This window comes from Strix aluco, chromosome 4, assembly GCF_031877795.1.
Source record: "Strix aluco isolate bStrAlu1 chromosome 4, bStrAlu1.hap1, whole genome shotgun sequence".
Lineage (NCBI taxonomy): Eukaryota > Metazoa > Chordata > Aves > Strigiformes > Strigidae > Strix > Strix aluco.
In genome coordinates, this window is record NC_133934.1 from 79,513,938 (window position 1) to 79,535,934 (window position 21,997).

Genomic DNA, 21,997 nt, shown 5'->3' on the forward strand with positions numbered 1-21,997 from the left:
GTTGGTAACACCAGGACAGTTGTATGCAAACAACTTTGTTTCTTGGTTTCAGTAAGCATCTTTGGTGAGAATTACGCCAGGTGACGGAGGCCCATGGAGAAGAAAGACAGCTGAGGATTAGTTGAAAGATGAGGCATTTTAGTCCTGGACCAGTTTATTTCTGCAGTGGCGGGAAGGCTGGTATAACAAGCATGGTGTCAGACAGTGAAATGTATTTCTTCTGTGGACGTGCCTTCCACAGAGACTGTTTTTTATGCAGTAAAACTAATGCTTGGTCATTCCCTCCATCCCCATCTCTCTGTTTCCAGAATAATAATGTAGCTCTTTTTCTGTGGGAAGTACTATTGTAGAAATGTTATGACACTGAGTGCAGAGTTCCCCTAATATCAAGGCGAATGTGGGACGTGAGCATTGTCTGTTCTGTAAATGCAGGTCGCTATTGTTGAGTATCAGTGAAAAATTCGGAGTTAAAATGCATCAGCTCGAAGCAGCATATTGGAAACAAGACACTGTGGAGCCCTTAAATATTTATTTTTTATTTTGTATTCACCATGCCTATGTCAGCTTTCTTCAGAAGTTTTTTATGTGCATTTTTCCCTCTCCTAGTCCGCTCACCTCCTTTTTCTTTATTGGATTCATCCTTTTTCATTTTGTAAACAGTGATTTAATTATGTCCCCTTCTTAAAAAATAAATACAGAAGAAATAAACTTTAAAATACAAATTCACTAATCCTCTAGTCCACTGCTGTAACAATACATAAATAGATTTTGTTAAATATAGGTTACTGGTGTGTAATTTCTTAAAATTATAATTGAACTACTTACTATTACTCGGTTCAGCCTAGGTTGAAACCATACACAAAAGGTAACAGTCTTAAAGTATGATTTCTTCCTTCTAATTTTTCTCCCTTTTTTCTCTCTCTGATTTTCAGGCATGGAAGAGGAGATGGTTTGTGCTTCGCAGTGGCCGTTTAACAGGGGACCCAGATGTATTGGAATACTACAAAAATGACCATGCCAAGAAGCCTATCCGTATTATTGACTTAAATTTGTGTCAACAAGTAGATGCTGGATTGACATTCAACAAAAAAGAGTTTGAAAACAGTTATATTTTTGATATCAACACTATAGACAGAGTTTTCTATTTGGTAGCAGACAGCGAGGAGGAGATGAATAAGTGGGTTCGATGTATCTGTGATATCTGTGGGTTCAACCCTACAGATGAGGGTAAGTTCTGTTGGTTTTTCTGAGAAAGTGCGATGCCTACATGCGAATAATGCTTCAAAGATCAGATGACTATCTTTGGCATATGTTTTAAAACTTGTATGCATTGGCTATGAAGTTTCCTCGTTACTCTGAAAAACAGTAAGCAGAACAGAGGAGATATTAAGAATTTGTTACAAATTAAATGTGCCATAGAACTGGGATGGTGCTCACCTGTTTTACATGATGTTAGGTCTTGAGAGTATAGGAAAAATCTTCAAGTAAAATCATGCAAAACAGAGGATCATCACAATCATCAAAGGAATCCCAGTTGGTATAAAAACATACAGTTATGCAAGCAGGAATGAGTGCAAAATGTCAGGTTTCTAATATTACCATTTCTCCGTCTGCTTTGCAACTTGGAAAAAAAAAAAAAATCCGCCCCTCACCAGCCGAAACAAACAAAAAATAACTTGTAGTTCTCCACTATCCAGCTCTAATCCTACCAAAATAGACATTGTGTGAAGGCAGCTTGTAGGAAATAGGATGGTGTGTTTAATTCCTACAAATACCTTGTGGCTATTGCTTGTCCTGAATCCATCCTTATTTATTTACTTATTATTTCTGCATTCCTTGTGGAGATTAGTGGGTTGCATGACTTGCTGTAGTTCTGTGCACAGTCCCACGAAAAGATTAAATAGGAGCCATAAGAGGGTTATAAGTAAAGCATGCCTGACTGAAGGGGCTAGAGTTAAATCCCTGTTTTTTGTAGGATTATGGATTCAGGAAGGTGGGGAAAAGAAGGCTTGCATCTCTTCTACTCCAGCCAGATCTTCAAAAATGATAGGAAAATATTGTTGCTTTCTGAAGAGAGGCCCTTTTCTTTCTCCTTATTACAGTTTTGAACTAAAACTTTGTCACAAAAACTTTGTCTACAAATTACCACACTAATAGCAAATTCAGTGAAGGGTACTTGTTTTGACAATTCCAGCATGTTTTTATGACATCCTGAATATAACCGAGACCACCTACAGCACACTTCTAAGAGCGATTGTGATTCAGTATTCAGTCTGCCAGGCATCCGTTACGTACGGGCGAGAGATAGGCAGGTGGTTGCTTTTCAGTGGGTGATACACGAGTGTACCAGTGCAGTCACGGGCAGGAGGTGCTCAGGAATCATTGGTTCTGGGACAAACTTGGAATCTGGGAATTAAGGAGGAAATGTGTTTCCCTGGCAGCTCTTGTGTATGTGAGAGTGCAAAGGAGCATGTGCCCATTGTGTGGAACGGAGAGGTAGGGTCAAAACCATGAGGCCTTTCCTTGCTGAGAGCTGGTGTATTGCTAGTCCTTAATTTTCTGTTGATGTTACATCTTCTGTTGAACTGAAGATGAAGAATGCTATGAACGTGGAGAGCACTAACTATGCCCTCACTGGCATTTTGGACCAAAGATGGTTTTTGCTACAGGCAATTGTATCAGTAACTTATCCCCGCTATACTCACATTGCATGTTTCATCTTTGGCATTTTAGCTTTGTCTGAATTATTCCAACACCTTTACATAACAGAGTTGATAGTACTGTCTGTTTTATGGGTTTAGTGATGTCTTGCAATGCACTGAGGAAGAATTAAAAAAGGAAAATGGGAAAATCAGTTGCTGAGTGTCTGTTTATTGCCAAGTTCTTATTTTCACAAGATAAATCTTCCTACTAATGGAAGAGCAAGTCATAAACATACTTTATAAAATCTGTGTTAACCTACAGTTTATTTTAAGGAGTTAAATAGATGAAGTTCACTGCAGACAGTAAAAAAGCACTATTATTTTATTATGGAACTAAACAAAGAGATTGTATGGGACATAACCAAAATTCTCTTTAGCCTAGAGAAGCAGAAGATAGTTTTCTTTGAAGCTGGACTAAATGTCTCTTGCCAGACTGGTTAAGGGTCTTTTGAGACAAAATGGACCTTCTTGAGCAGGTCCAGAGGAGGCCACAAAGATGATGGAGGGGCTGGAGCACCTCCCTGGTGAGGACAGGCTGAGAGAGTTGGGGGTGTTCAGCCTGGAGAAGAGAAGGCTCTGGGGAGACCTTATAGCGGCCTTCTAGTACTTAAAGGGGGCTGCAGGAGAGATGGGGAGGGACTCTTTATCAGGGAGTGTAGGGATAGGATGAGGGGTAATGGTTTTAGACTGAAAGAGGGTAGATTTAGATTAGGTATAAGGAAGAAATTCTTTCCTGTGAGGGTGGTGAGGCCCTGGCACAGGTTTCCCAGAGAAGCTGTGGCTGCCCCCTCCCTGGAAGGGTTCAAGGCCAGGTTGGACGGGGCTTTGAGCAACCTGGTCCAGGCCATGGCAGGGGGGCTGGAACTAGATGGTCTTTCCAACCCAAACCATTCTGTAATTCCGTGACTCATTGCCATCCTTTGCTCAATCAAGGACTGGCAGCACCACTGGTCTGCTGCTCCTGCTGCTGCTCCTTTGGAAGCTCAGTCCAGTTGCCTCCTTGGATTTACAAAGAAAAAGATGAGATGGTGGTGGTTAGTGCTATTAGAAAATGAATATGGAACTGTTGTTTTGGTATTGGGAGGAATGAGGGAGAAAGAGTTAATCATAGCTGTGGAGAGACCAAAAAAATAAATAACTTTAGACTAGCTCTGAGCTGCTTCTTCAGAAATTGCTATGATGCGAAGTTTTTATTTTCTTTTATTCCTTTTCTTAAAAATTAGTATTCACAGTAATTTCTAACTAGTGTTTTGTTGTGACCTTCCACCTAGAAATTGATTTATGCAGATGAAATCTGTTCATTCTGGAGACTGGCAATGTTACATTTGTATTTGGACTGAGTAGATAAATTTCTGTTCTTTAGTCATATTTACAAGCCATTGAGTCTTCAGCTTTCTGATTGCATCATAGTATAGTGTAATGTGTAATGATTACATTACAATTACATTATGTGGCTTTTTATAGGGACTTTCTTTTAAGGAACGGTTTACAGTGATTTAGGTCTTTTAAACTTACAACAAGACAGAAACATGAAGGAAGTTTTTTTTTTAAAATAATTTTTACACTTATGTAAAGAATTTTCTGGGTACCTTTTATGTTTTCTTCAGCTAATGCTTGATGTTTTCTACTGGAAGCTGTGAAACGTTTGTTTCTGTAGCATCTTTCTTTTTAAAATGCATGTGCAAAGTTTACCACCGAGTTTCATACTGCACTTTTAACATTCATATTTTCTCTGTAAAGTCATAATATAATAGGTCATTTAGGGGTTGAAATGTAACTATAAGCAAAAATGTGTTGCCAGTATTTCATGTGCTTTGAATGCTAGAAAGACATGTTCTGGGACGGAGAGACTAAATGGACGTTGGAAGTGACTGTTTTCCTCTGCCTGGTGCTGTGGAGACCTCAGATGATGCACTGTGGCCTGAGCTTCCCGAAGGATGGGGATAAACATTCAAAGAATGGTAGAAATAAAGGAAATGGATTTTTTTAAAAGATTGATGAGAAAAGTTAAAGGATTTGTTTTTCCCAGGAAGAAAATACTGAGGGAAGAGCTGACTTTCAAAGTGTAAAAAGCTGTTATAAGCAAGAGGTGCATCAATTGTTACCTGAAGAGAGAAGTAACTTGTTTCTTTCAGTGAGTGATGTAATGATAGAGAAACACCTTCTAAGGATATTAAAGCGCAGGCTGTGAAAGCCCTTCCCTAGAATTCACTAGATATTTGTGATGGATGTTTTATACGTGATCCAGCTCCGTGTTTCTGTAATTTAGTCAATTGTGTGCTTGGCAGAGCAGGGGAAGGAGGAAATAATTACTATATGCAAACATGTTACTTGAATGTATTCATTTGAATAAAGATAGCAATAACAAAGTAAACCAAAAGAAATAACAAAGTAAAACAGAAGAAAAACAGAAAAGAGAAGAACAAGACATTGACATCTGAAATTACATTTACACAAATAATTACAGTAGTAGAGAAAGTTTCTATCGTCATAAGGACCGTACTTCAAAAGAGCTGCAGCTTACTTTACTTCATACACAGACTTTCAAAGTTTGCAGTATTTCTGTTCAGGCAGCTGCTATATGGTGTATGCCCCTCATGCTTTCTGCATTTTGAGTAGTAAAATTATATTCAGATAACAATTTTTTAAAATTGTGTTCTGATAATACCTGCACTGCGGGTTGCTCGTAGCTTGGGTGCCATATGAATGACTGGCAGGATGAATGTAACTTCACCTTCCCATCCTGACTCCTTGTATTCTCTTTAATGCTGCATGGTGAGGCATCCCTGCTGCTACACTGTGTTGGAGACCTCCCTGTCAGATCAGGATACCCCTGCGCTGCCTGTAACGCAAGCGTGGAACAGAAAACATGCTCTGCCGCTAAGAACTTACTACTATCTGCAGTAAGAGACATCAACGTAGCATGTTGATGGGAGACGTGGGAAGAAGTGAAAGCAAGTAAGGTGGTTATGGCCATTATGACAGATAAGTGGTCTTAGTGCTTCAGCTGTTGGACTGTTGTTGAACTCTGGGATTTTTGAGGAGAATTTTTCAGGGGGTGTTTGATAAATAAATAGTGGACATTAGTGGTGTTTAGAGTGCCCTTCCTGCATGAAGGGTCTGCCTGTAAGGAATAAAAATGTTCTCCTTTGACAGCTTTAACAAGTGGATGATAGAGACTGGCACACTTGGCAAATCAAAATCACCGTCTCGGTAACACGCGATGAATGTTAGAGACCTTGGTCATGAAAGGGCTCAAAAGTGAGGAGAAATAGCATGAGCTTTTAGATGAAGGAAGGAAGACTCTGAAGGATCATAGAGAGAAGTGTAATGACAGAGTAATAAGCTTTAAAAAAGTCTTTGTAAGAAAGTTGCACCATAGAGATGATGTACTTAATGACGAGTTGAGACTTTTTGTGTCTCTTGGATACGATTGAGCTGACTTTCTAGTTAAAGATGACATACCAGGAGGATGAGTAACTGGTGACCTGGAGTGCACTAAAGAATAACATGAAAGGACTGAGTTAAGCACTAGGAGAGAGGTTCTCCAGATAAGGATTGTGGGTCTCCTGTCTTAGAAGTGAGGCAGTAGGTTTAGAGGGAATAGTGGCAGGAGGACATCTCTTTTTGTGGAGGCTTTTTTGGTTGGTTGCTTTGAGGAAGTAAAGGTGGGGGGTAAAGGCTACTGAGATGTACAAACATGAGTTTTTTTGCTGGTGGAATTGCTGAGAGGAAGGTGAGGATAGAGTGTGAAGGAAGTTGTCAGACTTGCAAGATTGCATCTGGCAAAATTGCAGAGGAATAATAAAATTAGAAGAAGTGGGACCAGAGAAGGACCTGAGATTTGTTATAGCAGGTTTGATAGAGGTGGTAGCTGGTGACTAAAGAGTTGAGTAAAGGGAGGCAAAGCTGAGATAATCGTTGCCCATTATCCAAAGGAGAAAGAGAAGACTAAAGATGTCTTCAACTTCAGATGACGTGATTAAGGGATGGGTGACTGAGATGATGAATAGAGCACAAAATCTGCAACAGTAGGTCTTCTCTTACAAGTATGTGAGGGGAAAAATATATATATGTATATATTAAAAGATAGAACTTACTGTCAGGACTGTGATCAGAATCTTAAGTGTTTGGGGTTATCTTAAGCTGCCAGCTGCATGTGACAAAAATTCATATGGAAGATGATTCTACTCTTCCTTGAGGAAAGACAAACTGAATCTAATACGCCTAGGTAATTAACTTTAATTTTCCCTGGTTCCTGCTGGACACCTTCTGTAGCATTAATGTCACCTGATGACTTGCTAGGAGAAGGGGGCTGCGAGAGGGTGGGTTGGAAAACTTCTGCAGAGTGCTAGTTCTGAAGTTGTGAGGTGCTGTGAGGCAGTACGTGGAGCACTGAAAACCTCTCTGAAGCGCAGAGGGCCCTACGGCTTCAGACAGCGTGCTGCAGCCCAGGAGAGTTCTGGCCCTTTTAGTGAAGAAAAAACCCCAAACATTTTAATGTGGTGGGCTGCACTGTTTCTCTTCACAAGCACCTACAGAAGTTAGTCTATAACAGGACTCCTTGATTATTTTTCCTGCGGCACCCAGCCTGTGTACCATCTGAAGACTGAGAGAACAGGCTACAGATGTTTGGGGTTTTTTTTTTTCCCCCTTTTGAATGAATAGTCTTCAAAAGAAAATTGCAGGTGGAGAGGGGGAAGAAATTCTGAGTGGACATACTTTTGGTGTTTTCAAATTTTAAATGGGTGACCAAAAGTGCAGCTTAAAATTACATATGAACTGCAGATAGTAAGTACTAAATGTTAGATATGAGCTGTGAAAGCCAGAGACTTCAGTGTGTCATAGGAACCAGGAACAGTAGGTCAAGCTTCTAGTTCGAAAGTGGGAGGCAGCGTTGTCCTGAGCAACTGATGTATTCTTTGTTAGTGTTCTTTAAATAGGATATCATCTATCTTCAGAAAAAGAGAGATACTTTCAGATTATATTAAACTAAGAAAACGAACTTACCAAATGCGCAGGAACTTTTTATTAAAGTTAAAGGATTTTCTCTGGGTATAGCAGAAAGGTTCAGAATTGAGGCTCACTGCATAGTTTTGATATCGATTGTAAGCAGATCACTTAGTCTGGGTTTGGTTTTCAGCATAACATGTCCATGCATCTTCTGGGCTGGATCTGCCTCACGTCTATTGAGTTGAATACATGAGCAGAGCAAGTGCTTGTTTGTGTGCATCAGTGTACACATGCACACATGCGGCCCTTTGATTACAGGATCTTTCACTTGAGATGGTGTAGAAGCTGACACTAGAGGAAACTCCAGCAGCGTATTTCAGAATGTGTCTCATTACATTAAGCAGCACAGATAATGACTTAACAGACTTGATTTAATAAAAAAAAAAAAGAAAAAAAAGTCATTTTAAGGATTAAAGTGAAGTAATTTTTTTATTTTGGCTCCCACTGCATCTATAAATTTTTGTTTGAGGCTATTACTCCAATATCTTTTGGCCATTGGTTGCTTTAATGATAACATCTGCTTCATAGTAAGTGGATTGAATGAAACATCTCAGAAGAGTAGTGGAGTCGTGCGATTATATTACTGTTGCTGATTCATTGTTACAATGGGAGAAGCCCGCTTCTATTTTAGTCTTTCTACCTACGATCTGCAAAGAATGCATTTTCTTTGATTGCAATTTTGACATTTAAAGAAATGCTTGCTGTAATGAGGCTTGTGTGTTTTGTTCACTATGAGAACATTTCAAGTATTTACATAATTAGAATATTAAGAGTCTATATATCATAATGTAGAAAACAATTTGATTTTTGCACATTAAAAAAAAAAAAAAAAAACAACACAGAAAACCACAAAACCAATCCTAAATGCAAACTCCCACACTCAAATCTTCTGGATTGTTCATAAAGCACAGATATAGGAACATGTGAAATAAAGAAGCTTTATGTAGTTAAGAAGGAAGAGAGGGGAGCCTTTTATTATTCTTGTTCAGTAAATGTTCTTTTTACCTCATTAGTTTTATGATTGTTTTATTAGTGAGGCAAACACAGAAATGCTTATGAGGAAAAAAGTATAAATTCTAGCAAAGCTGATGCCTGTAACTGCTCTTAACAAACCAACTGAAAAATGATAAAACTCTTGCCCTGTTTTGAGAAAGCTGCTTGTACTAGCTGTACTGAATGCAGGAATTATAAAAACAAAACAGGATTCTTGTTATGTTCGTTTGCATGTTAAATATTCTGGATGTTTTTCCAGCTCCCAGTTATTTCAAAGCAGTCCGAGTGTCTGAGCTCTGGGAACAAATCAAATGACTTACAACACTCTTTGGTGTGCAGATGACCCCTTCCCTAAAAATCTGCTAGTCCAAAGTGGAGCAAGTTGATGATTGTTCTCTTTGAAATCGTAACAGGCTGCTGGGAGAAACTCTTTCCTTCATTATCAGCTTCTGAAGTACATGGCTAAAGAGAATGTTTGAGAGGGTACAGATAGGCAAACAGCATTCATTTGCTCAGTGATGAAAGTCGTTAACATTACTGTTTTCTTAGTAGTGATATTTGAAGTAGCTTGAATGCGTAAAGCAAATATGACATAGCCCAGCAGTGAAGTGCTTTAGACAAAGTTCAGTTGCTCCAGGCATTAGCCTATGCTATTTAACACATACAGAATGCCTATATTGAGGATGAATTTCAGATCAGAAAGTTGGTATTTTAATAGTTTATTGCTCTATCCACTAGGAAAAAAAAAAAAAATCTCAACCAAACCACACAAAAAACCCCCACAAGAGATCTGTAGGAGGACGCAGAGGTTTTGTCAAGTGGTATCTGTGTCAAAATAAATAAGGCAGCTCATCACAAGGAAGGTATCCCTAACAATCCATTGACATTAATGGGCTCCAAATCCTTGCTCAGAGAAGAGATCATGAACCTAATGGAAGGTTGGACAGTGTCACCTTTAATACTCAGTCGCAAGGTAAATGCTTAGGATAGGAACAGAATGAATTATTGTTATGTCTTTGTAAATCAGTGTGTCCCAGACTTTTTTACGCATCTTATGCAACAGTTAGTTTCCCTTCTCAGGAAGGAATTAGTAGAGCTAGGAAAGGTGAGGGTGAAGGGAAACCAGATCTGCACTGAAATGGCTTCTGTGCCAAGAAAAATTAAGCAGCACCAACTCTAAAGCTGTGACAGAGTTGTGTAAAGTTGGGAATGGGGGCTGTGAATAGGAGGCAATTGTTCACTGTTTCTCTGAAGATGGGAGCTGAAGAATATCAAGTGGAACTATCAGGCAGCAGGTTTAAAATAAAAGGAAGTGGTTTTTTTCGTGCCATACATAGTAAGGTGTGGAGCTGCCTGCCACAGGATGGTAGTAGAAGTCAAAAAGGTAAAATGTACTCAAAAGAGGTAGGACAAATCCAGATAAAAGTTTGTCAGAGGCTGGTCAGCATAGACTGTGGATGCAGCCTCTGGACTGGGGTGCCCTGAAGCTGTAGGGCCTCAGAAGCTGGGGCAGTATGGCACGCTTGCCTTGCTGCTTGTGCTCAGTCTGTCTGCAGCAGGCCACCATCAGAGGTGGCATTGTGGGCTTCAGAGACTAGAGGTCTGAGCCAGTATATTCAGCCCAATGTTTTTCACCACCTTGTCTCTTTTCACCAGTTACAATTTATAGACAGCCTTTAACTTCTTTTTCTTTCTCTCACACGCACACGCACTTTTTTCTTACTCCACCAGGGAAGTAACTCTTTCTCCAAACTTGGTGGATACACTGGTCCTCTTCCAAGCTTCTTGATTCTATTTTTCTCTGGAAAGTTACCCTTGAGTCTGGTTACTCTTCCTGGGAATGCTAGTGCATGGTTTGTTTAGATGCATCAGCCTCACGTAGGCATGCATCTTACTGTATACCTGTTGAGCTCTCCTGACTACCTGTCGTCTAATGGACACACCCATCTTCCCTGGAAGCTGCAGGGATGTCCTGTTTGATTTCTTTTTTCCCCTTGTGTAAACTTGGCACCAAGCAGATCTGATGACATGAAGGTCGTGTGTAGTCAGGGACAAGGAACAGGGGTGGGGATTGTGGTACACTGAAGCCCTTGAGGATCTTGTCTGTAAGTGTGACTGAAGTATGATAGTGTATCTGGCAGGAAACCTTTCTTCTCTGCTCTTACTCATGTATAAATTTATTTGCATTCCTCAGTTCTGGAGGGGATAGGACAGAGAGCTACTTGTCCTTTCTCTGACTACATCTTTTCCAGGAGCAAGAAATATATGCCTGGTAGGTCTATTCAGGCACCTCTCTGTTCCTGCTATTGAACCCCAACATCAGGGGAATGAAGAAATATCAGTAGGAGCCTCAAATAGGCTCCTTCAAGCTCTTGAAATTCCTATATGATAGAAAATTGTTCATATTTTAATACTTAAGCGTGTAATAAAGAAGGCATTTTATTTGTGTGTGTGTGTGTGATCACTGGGTGCAGTCTGGTTTTGCCTTTGTTCTGCTAACTAGTTTGATGGATAAGTCAGGCACAACCTTGTATAAAAACTTTTTTTTTTAGGTTATCCTACCTTTTCAGGTAGGTTGAGTTGAGGAATTTTCATACACCTAGACTTCTTCCACCCACATGGGTGTGGTGGGATTTAATTTGTGAGCCTGTGTAAGTGCCATGGGAGTTCAAAGCAAGTACTGTTGTTCCTATTTCCACGTCTAAATCACTTGTACCTAGTGTACACAGAACTGGAAGCAGGAGGGCTCCGTTCTGGTCTGCTCATCTGTTCTTCCCAGGATAGTGCTGGGAAGTAGAAGCTCGAGTAAGTTACTTTTACTGGCCTGTAAGCCTAACAGGAGCAGTCTGCACTGGATAATAATATGTTCATTTAAACAATGCTAATAATCAGCGTCCATTCCTGGGATGTGCAAGTTGGAATGTCCGATGAGTTGCAAGTACAAGGGAGCCTTGATAATTGAGGAACAATTTGGTTAATTATGTTGTTCTTAGTCAATGTGTCATTAAAACAATGAAAAAGTTAAATGATCGTTTAATGTTTGACAGTGTCAATATTTTCCAGTCTCCCAGATAATTTAATAGTCAGGATACATGGATTTGAAAGGAAAAAAGTTAGTATAGAATATACATGAATGGGAAGTGGATAAGAATTATAAAGACAAGGTTATTTAAAAAAACGCCCCACAGCACCACCTCTTTCCCCTCCAAAAAACCCCGTCTGAACAATAACAACAAGCCACACCTACCTCATTTATTGCACTAAAAGAAGTTGGGGTATGTAATGAGGGGGCTTAGTGGAACATGGTACCTGTTGTAGCACTGCATTATTTTTATGGTCGTTAAGGAATCTTCCATTGCACAGGCAGTGTTTTTCCTGTTGCTTTTCAGATATTGAGAGGGGCCAGTTCTTGACTGGTGACTAATCTCAAATGTCGAAGTGACCTTGGTTAAAAAGGGATGAATACATGCAAGTGCTGACTCAGGTTACCATATTCAAGTAATAACCTATGGGCCTTTGCTCTTGATGAAAACAACAGATTTGTGTTCTTAGCTGTCTTACTGCAGCTGTCAGCATCTTTGTTCTTTCTGTGACCAGAAAACAGGTTAAATAAGTCATTAAATAAGGCATAACCTCTGTTTCCAAGGCATGCTTAAGAAATTGATTACAGTTTGAAAAAATACAAAGACATTATAAAATTTCATATAGAAATACTCTGAAACAAGTGTTAATATCCAGATATTCTAATGTCCACTGATTTTAAAATTTTGAGTTAAAACCCCTGACTCTTCTCATCCTCTGTTAATAAATTTTTTGGTAGTATTGTAAGACTATTTTGTCCTTGTAAAAAGAATGCTTTGCTTCTATGTTTGCAGATGCTGTGAAGCCACCAGTCAGTTCTTTACAGCCATCTGCTGAGTTACCCTTGCCCATCAACACTTCACCACCTTCCATGCAAGCAGAATCTTCCCTACCTCCTCCTTATCAGCTTATTAACATCCCCCCACTGGAGTCTTCCTCTGGTCAAGAAGATCCTCAAGACTACCTACTGCTAATAAACTGTCAAAGTAAAAAACCTGAACCTATGAGGTAAGTGACAGTTTTTCTTAATAACGCTTATTTGTATTACAGGCCAAGAATGTTTGTGCTAAAAGTACTTTTTTTTATTGCAGAGTCATTGAACGTTTGGATGTACGTAATCTGATTTTCTTTCTATGCTTGAATTTTTGCAGCAATAGTAAGTTGTTTGATCAGCGCTACACCCATATTGCGTTCTTCAAAAGCATGGACAGCAGTTGCCAATGTGAAGTATCAGATAAATGCAGTGATCCAAGCATTTCATTGTAGCTTGGAGTGATGCATGGCACAGAGCAGAGAAATACCCTTTCTTTAGCCACAATTTCGTGTGTTTATTCCTGTCTAGGACTAGAAAAAAATGGAGAAATTTAGCTTTTCTCCTCTCTGGTTATTTGGTGCTCCGGTTTTGCCAGTTATAAAGCTTGCATGGAAGGGACTCAGTAAAACATGCTAATATTTATTATTACCTGCCAGGTTACCACATCACTGAATATAGAATCCTTGAATGGTATTTGTTGACTATTACTATCATGGTTCAGACTCTCAAGCAAGAGTAAAAGGTAATTATTTTATGATAACTAAGAGTGCAGGAGACTTAAATCACTCAGTTTCTGTATCCTGAATTTTAACTTTTTCCAAATAACAGATGTTTAAAAACAACCTCAAATAAGCCTTAATTCTTACTGAATAAAGAGTACCCACACAATCAGTTCTCCAGAGAAGTGTGCAATAGGAAATTTTAAGGAAATAATTGAGAACTTCTACCGAATTAAATGTATATTGATTTCTCCAACTGCTACTTGTAACTTAAATAGATGTACAGCTCCTCCTGCATAGGAGGATATGATGTTTATGGGAGCTCCTCGGGAAATATCACTATGGTTTTTCAGAATGTATCACAGTGGCCATCCCTTGGAGCAGGCTGCCCAGGGACTTAGTGGATTCTCTGTCCTCTGAGATTTAAAAAAATTAAAAAACACAACAAAAACAACCACAAACAACCGAACTTGACTGGACAAGCTCCTAAGGAGCCTCCCCTGACTTTGAAGTTGGGTTTGCTCAGAGTTATTGGAAGAGCTGGACCAGATAATCTCCAGAGGTCCCTTCCAACCTTGAGTATTCTGTGGGAGAATCTTATAAATCTCTCTGGCAAGCTTCTTTTCTGCGGTAATTCAAAATAAAATCTGCAGGGGTATTTCCAGAAAAATAAACAAAACGTCATATTCTTTTTGTGATTGCAGACAAGTACATGGAAGGCTGAGAAAAGCTTCCTTTGAAAGTGTTTTCATGAGTATTTTGCATACTCCCTTAGGGCCATACCTTTTAGTGGTGGTGCCTTCTTCATCAACCCCTTGATGCTCTGCCAGTTTTACCTGTGCCATGTGCTCTCCGCTCCCTTGGCATTTTTATCTTGCTCTGTTGTGCCTGAGGAGTTTCCTGCTCCGTTTACTGATGATTACATGGTAGAAAAGTAACCACCCTTTACAATCTTTCTTATAAAACGGAGGAATGAGCCTACAGTTCCCCCAGAGTATGGAATGTGCAGGTTACGGTCAGCATGGCATGCCCAGAGCCTCCTGCAAGAGAAGGGGAAATGCACTGTCTGCTTTCTCAGTGTTAAAGATTTCAATGTTTAGTGATGTTTAGAAGTTGATGGTGCCCAAGAGGTATGCCACCCTTCCTGCCAGAAACTATCAAAAAATTTGGTACTGCTTCCAGAACGGCTTGGCAGAGAAATCTTGACTTCTCTTTTCAGCATTGTGGCTCATCAGAAATGTGAGTGCCTGTTGGCCTCTGCGAGGGGTGGACACAGGGTCTAACACCACCATATGAATCCTGTTTTTACTAGTGATCACGGTTGAGACTGAGATATAATGACTTTCTGACCTGACTTCCACCATTGTGTGATGTGTGGGTTAAGTAAAGGGAGTAAAGTCTGAGGAGACCATAAAAGGGGGCATGAAATGCATCAAGGTACAGAGTCTATGAATAGCCTGCAGAATTTCTTGAGGAAGACACTGGTGACACAGGAGAGAAGGTATTTGGGTGGTAGGCAAGGCAGAAGGTCCAGTGGAGATAAAATGATGAGGGAACTGAGAAAGAACTCAGCAAAATCTTTGGGAGTGTAGAGAATGTTTAAATGAATGACATTTTTATAGGAGTATTTGAAGACAGTGAAACATTGGCATTGTGATTCTTGGAAATTATATGGGCTTAGAGTATTATATTTAAATTCACTAAATAGCTATCGCCTTTTATTAAGAAGACTGTAATAATGAAAATTCAGAATAATAGTTATGCTGGAGCTCTAGTTCCACCTAAAAGGACTGCTTATGTTACATGTCTGGTGCAGTAGGTATTCTGCTGGATTTGGGCCCGAGTGTAAAGGATATAGACCTTTTCCTGCGGAATTAGAGCTTTGTGTCTCCGTGTAGCATGTTAATAAGATGATCAATTAGAGGGCACTCCATGCACTACCCCAATCCACATCCTTACAGGTGAAGAAAAAATTAAATGGCTGCATTAATTTCCTATTAATATCCAGACTTGGAACAATTTACCTGTGTATTCCATGCAATCTTTTTCCTTAGTGTAAAGTGCAAAGCTTAATCGATGTAATTAAATCGGCAGGTATTGTTACTTGAATGGTTTGTTTCTATGATGTTTTCCCTTTAGACTTTAAAGTTGCCAATATGCAGAGGGAACATTTTCTGTTTTAATTTTGCATGGTGCTTTATAGATAATCTGGGAACTACTGAATTTTATTTTAAGGATTTGGGGTTCTTTGCCAGGTGAGGCGGGTAACTGTGAAACACAGAGGAAGTATCCCAGGTGCCTCTTCGAAATTTTTAAGAACTGTGGTGTTTCAAGACTAACAAATAATTTTGAAATGCTTCATTATGGTGTCATGCAACGCACCACATACTGTTTGAGAATATCTTGGATGCAGCACTTCGAGCTGTAATTATTGAGCTGTATTTTGTCTAATAGTTTCATGCTCTGATCACTGTTGACTTGAGAAAGAGCATTGTTCATCTGTAGCGTTTAGTAAGAATTTAATGTTCATATTTGACTCCTAAATAAGAAAATGCAACCCAAGACTGTTTCCAAACCCCTTATTGTTCTGGCTCATTCAGTAGGGATATTGAAATACTAAATGCTGTCTTCCTCATCTTTTCTATGTTTATGAACCAGCCAAGGGTCACCCTTTCTCTCAGAAGAAGGGCAGGAATACCTGCTATTAGAAGATTTTGAAAGTAAAAAGATTCCACTGCAGTGAGTGAACAGTAGCCATTCTTGGAACATGTGTGAGAAATTAATCACAGAGTCATTAACTTGCCTGAAAATACTGTTTGTTTGAGATGCGTCTTGCATGGTGTTCTGTGAGTTTTAACAGAAAAACTATGTAATTTTGACTTCCATTTTCTGGAAGTAAAGCTGGTTTATTATTTATTTATTTACCTATCCACATTTTTACTAGGCTTGCTTTTTCTGTCCCAGATTGCTGGCACACAAGAGCAGTTTTGCTGCTACTTTGTTCACAGTATTCTGTTAATCAGTCATATCGATTCCTGAAGCTGGAAAAAGAATCAGCTCAAAAGGATGAGTGGTCAGGCCAGACCGAATACAGCATATTCAAAATTGGCGTGATTACCCTTCAACTAAAATGATTTAAAAACTTTTTTCTGGGTCTCTGTCAGCAAGTAGTTTTTAGTATGTGGAGGCAGGCTTTTTATTGGGCTCCCTCTGCCTCAATATCCCAACCTCTTCTCTGTGCATTTTAATGTCCGGTCTCTGTAGATTAGCAGGCTGTACAGTTATCTCTTCTTGAAATGTGGAAAGATGTGTCCAGTCCTAGCACTGAGTAAGGAATAGTTTGGCCACTTAGCGTAATTTGCAGATATGTGATGCCCACATGTGATAACACTGCATTCATGTCACAGTCATCCTCTGTTTATAAATAGTGAGGAGTTTTCATTGTGTTATATCCAACTTTGCCATTATTTTAAACCGAGGTGTAAAAAGCCATTAATACTTACCTTAATCCATTGTTAATGAAATACTTAAGCCAACTGATTTTTTTTGTTGAGCTGTTCTGAAGTGCATGGGGGAAAAAAAATTTTCAGGTAACTTTTAAGTGTAGAAGTCATCAAGCATCCTGCATCTGAAATCCTTTTTTTTTTTTTTTTTTTTTTAAAAAAAAAAAGGAGGGAGTAAAGTCTGTTCCTGAACGCTAGTCCTAACCTAAATTTCCTTGAGGTAACATGAATCAGCTATGCCTTGTAGATTTTGAAAATTGTACATGTTGTTCTTATCATGATCAGTGGTTGATACTGACTTTTGAAAACTAGTTAAACTTCAGAGGCTGAATTCCCTGTCTTCGTTTTGGCATAAACTGCTTTCTTGGCCTGTGTTTCAGACTGTCTTCAAACTTTTGGTCTTACAAAATCAGACTGGTTATAACCCATTCATATTTTGAAATCTATTTCAATAGACTAGGAAGTTGATTCCAAAAGATTGCTTTTAAAAACGTGAAGTAAATCAGAAATGCCCTCTTATAACAAGAAATGTAAGTTGTTGCCATCAGCTGAGCAAATGACAGGCCTGGCTGCCTTATGTCATGGTTTTTGAAGGTTTTCTGTTTTCACAAGCGCTTGTGGTCAAGAAAGAGGAAACAGCATTCAGTTAGACCCAGGAAAAACTCCTAAATTTAAAAATGATAGCATTTGTTGCTTGCATATGATGGGTAATCGTTAAGCACTGGCATCGTACATGTGCTGTTGTTGCATTTTGAGCTTTGGTTCTATACTCTTGCATGTTTTTGTAAGATAAATGTAGTGTTTATATTTTATTTCTGTAGCTTTTTTTCATTTTAAAGTATATCCTAGTGAATTGGAACTAATAATTTTGGTTCCACAGTTGATTATAAGCGTCCAGCTTCTCTAGACTGCCCACTTTATTTTTATAGCATATAAAATACAGATCACAATCCTTGCCATACTTGCTCATGTAAAATACACGTGACACTTGCTGGGACCTTGATCTGAATGAATACCACAGGACTAGAAGAGTGCGTTTAGAAAGTGAGGAACTAAATGAATCCTTCAAGTAAAGAGCAAGGGCTGCAACAGGGGCTAAGCTCGAGTGTTACTAGTCACACAGTATGTTCACAATTTAACATGCACTGTAACCTCATGTCGTTCCTTCAGTTCTGCGTGCTTTGTTTTTTGCGAGTGTGTTAAACTTCCAGTGGTTTCTGAAGCTCTGAGGCAAAGGAAGTAAACTTAGCAAACAAGAGATACATTTTTGATGGTCAGCATCGTAAGGAATATAGGAAGTTTCACTTCCTTGGTTGTGCCAAGGGTAAATACTTAATGAGAACATTATCTTCTCTTTTTTTGGGTCTATTAAACTAAATGCAGGTTAATGTTCAGAGTCACCTAGAAACCAATTCCAACCAGTGAGACAGAACTTAAATCTACGTTTAAAATACTAGCCAGAGCTAATATAGTTTTTCTAATGAAAAAAACTCACACCAGAAAAACTAAGAACAAGCTAATAGAATAAGGTGATATAATTAAGGCTGGAGAACTCTCATAAGCTGCTCGGACAGATGGAAGATTGTATCTCTGCTATTGAACAGAACAAAAACAAGTTGGATAGGTGAATAACATTTTTCTTGACTGCAGATGTCCAGTCTAAGCTAATCACATCAGTTCCCTTGATAGCTGGCAGAGAGGCACTTCGGGAGTGATTCATCGGGTTTAGATGGATATCTAAGAAGAACAGATTGTGTTTCACACAGTCTCTTTCACCAATGACTGCGGAGGAAACCTAAGTGAATAGCTAAACTGGATTCCTTTCTCCTCAGGTTACCAGAACCCCAGGAGATAAATCCAGCTGTCCCTTAAGAAAGAAAGTTTTGTGTGATCTAAGTGACAAGTTGAAATTTGAACAATAACTTCTGGTTGTGATCACTTTGATGTAGAAAGCCTCTTAAAATGCTTCTTGTGGTAGTCATGCTGTTGATTTTTATGTATTTTATTCCTCAGAAGTTTTGTAAACTGCATGATCCAGTTGCTTAATAGAGATTAGTAAGAGTAGTATAGCAGCTATTCATTGATACACATGCATGCTGAAATATTTACATACATATGTATAAATTAACACAATGGTATGGTACTGTGGTAAGAGGAGATATCATGGAATGATTGATCAAAGAGTGGATGGCATTAACTCCACCTGTGTTAGTATTTTGCCACTGTCTTGACTTTCATGTAAGCAAGGAGTCAGACTGATAACAGAATTTCTCTGCCTGGAGCAAGGTAACTGGGGAGGCTTACCCCCCCAAAAAAAAAAAAAAAGGTTGCAATGTGTTTACTTTTCATGTAAGTTTACTGGTACCAGTTAGTACTAGTATTAATGAGTGCTATTCTCAGAAAAGATGGAAGTTCCAAAGAAATCAAAGTTAAAATACTGTGCAGTTTTATCTAACAACGCTGCCTTAACTTGCATTCAAGACAAAAGCACTCTGTTGCAGATACATCCTATGGATTTTTTTTTTTTTTCCCCCAGAGAGCATGCTATCTTCCTCCTATTTCTGTTCTTATCTGTTATTTCTTTCTCCTTATGTATTTCAAACCAGTTTTATATGGTCAGTAGATAACTTTAGGCATGCACTTAAGGGTGTTACAATCAGTCACATTTTTTTCCTCTAATGTTTTTTTCATACTGATTAGAACTAGCAAGTACTTGTAAACCCAAGGATTGAGTGTATTATTTTTACCTTTAACAGTGCTGTTAAAGTGCTGTTGGTTTGCAGCATGGGTTTAAAAAAAAATAAAAATATTTCCAGTCCCCAAACAAACTCTGCTCCAAGTCAATGTGGTGGAAATCACTTGCTTTGTGAAACATCAACTTGTTGTTTAGCTGCTGCTGAAGCTCCCCCTTTGTGTTATCTGTTTGACATGCATGGATTTGTATGTATGTAGTTACTTAGGATATTTCTTATGTACTACCATTTGTTTAATAATTGAGTTCCTGCATTTCATTTAAAAAAAAAAAAAATTGGAAGAGACTGGTAGACTTTTTAGTTGTTTACATTTTAAATATTTTGTTTATTATTTGTAATGCTTGTGTATATGTTCATCAACATTTCAATCTTATCATCTTATGTGTAGATCTCATGCTGACTCGGCAAAATCCAGCTCTTCTGAAACAGACTGCAATGATAACGTGCCCTCCCACAAAAATCCTGCTCCATCAGCGAGCAAGCATGCTGTGAATGGCTTTTTTCAGCAGCAAGGTGTCTATGACTCTCCGCCTTCTCGTACTGGACTGACACTGGCAGACTGCAGCCTTTATAACTTGCCTCGGAGTTACTCGCAGGATGTTTTACCGAAGGCAGCATCTCCATCTGGGACTGATGCAGAAGGAGAGCAACATGTTTTCAATACCCCATCAGCAGTATCTTCATTAGACGCACAGATGAGACACATCTCTATTAGCTATGACATTCCCCCCACACCTGGAGGTACTTACCAGATTCCACGAACTTTTCCAGAGGGAACGTTGTCTCAGACTTCAAAACTGGAGACTATTCCAGATATTCCTCCTCCTCGTCCACCGAAACCTCACCATGCTGCAGATCGATCACCTGTGGAAACATGTAGCATTAGTCGCACTGCTTCAGACACTGATACTAGTTATTGCATCCCTACAGCAGGAATGCCACCCTCACGCAGTAATACCATTTCAACTGTAGATTTGAATATCTTTCGTAAAGGTTAGTATTCCATGTTTTATCCTGCTCTTCGAGAACTTTTGTGTTGAATGATGTAATCTTGTGATGAATGATGTGATATGAATGATACGAATGGACTGAATGATATGAGGGGCGTTTCTAGCCTTTAAAAACAAGCGTGTAGGCCTTCATAAAGCAGGCTGGTCACAATGCGTAAAATACGTAAGAAAGGAAAAAGTGAAGATTGTTAAAGGAAACCATTGAAACAGCAAAGCACAGAACATCGATAAGGGATGCATATTGCACTGTAGCATTCAGTCTTAGCTAAAAATATTGATAGTTACTCGTCTTTAGAAAACATCAGGGAAGAACTAATCATCTGTTTTTTTGCTAATAAGCTCACATAGCTTATTTTTTATATATATAAAAAAATGACAGTTCAATACTGTCATTACCAGTCTGTCCAAACAACCAAAGTAATGTTTAGCGTATAGTGGTCCAAATCTGCAGAAGCTGGAAAGTGTTTCATGAAGGTCATTGGGACTTGGTGTATACCCAGAGCTTTGAGGTCACCCCTGATCTGGTCGTTGTTGCCCCAGCCTTTATTTCTCTCCTTATGATAGATACGCATACTGCAGTTTTTAAGTAAAATTAAAGTTGTCCTTATAGTCACCTAAATGTTGGTATTCCAGATGTGCTAGTGCATTTTTTTTACTGTTTTTTCCTTTAGCAGCTTGGGTCTATTTCAAGTCCTAGCAAATCTGGTGGAGCTACTTTTACTCAAAGAATTTGGTGTTTCTTGGGGTTTTTTCTGCCTGTTTTTTTGTTCCTGTTCTTATTCTCTCAGATTTAAAATCAAGAAATGCAGCGCAAGGTAGAGATTGAGAAGCTGATATTTATTGTTACAGAGAACAGTTGTTCTAATCTTGTTAACCATTCTTGGGCTAAGAGTTTCATTTTTTTTTTTCAGGATCCTGAGACAGGCGGGCATTACAGTGTTATGTTTAAAGTGAAATTTTAAACTGGTTAGAGTTGATGCTAATGTTAGAGAGGATTTTAAAAGAGAATTATTTGAGTTGGGCTAGGTACAGGATGGGAGGCTGAAATAAGGAAGGGAATGGAAACAGGACTTTTAAGGGAGGCAATATACAGAATGAGTGTGATCATACAGGCGCTCAGATAATATTACCCTGTTTGTCCTTCATTTTGTAGGCTAAGCATAATAATATTGGTGGTTGTTAGTGTTTTAAAATTATGAAGTAACGCTCTGCAAGACTCTTGTTTGCTTCACTTTGCTTATCTTCTCTCATTTTGCTAAGTTTATAAGTGAGTACTCCTTCACTAAAGCTGAGATTGTCAGCCTCAGGAAAAGTAGCCTTTCTGAAAATACTGTTTTAATTTGGTGTTTAATATCAGGAGTGGTTTTTTTCCTCTGAGGTGGAAATCTCAAAAAAAACTACGGAGCTTT

At 38.9% G+C, this 21,997-nt stretch overlaps 1 protein-coding gene across 5 annotated transcripts in view; it reads left to right on the top strand.

Annotated features, from left to right (window-relative positions):
- GAB1 (GRB2 associated binding protein 1) overlaps nt 1-21,997 on the top strand; it is a 101,056-nt gene that overhangs the window by 56,053 nt on the left and 23,006 nt on the right. For 3 of the 5 annotated variants that reach the window (XM_074823733.1, XM_074823735.1, XM_074823732.1), the window contains exons 2-4: nt 933-1,227; nt 12,584-12,797; nt 19,967-20,571. In XM_074823733.1, coding sequence (XP_074679834.1) covers nt 933-1,227; nt 12,584-12,797; nt 19,967-20,571 — 1,114 coding nt within the window. Of the gene's footprint in view, nt 1-932; nt 1,228-12,583; nt 12,798-15,980; nt 16,062-19,966; nt 20,572-21,997 lie in introns of all 5 variants that reach the window. The other 2 variants (XM_074823730.1, XM_074823734.1) reach the window with 1 other exon arrangement.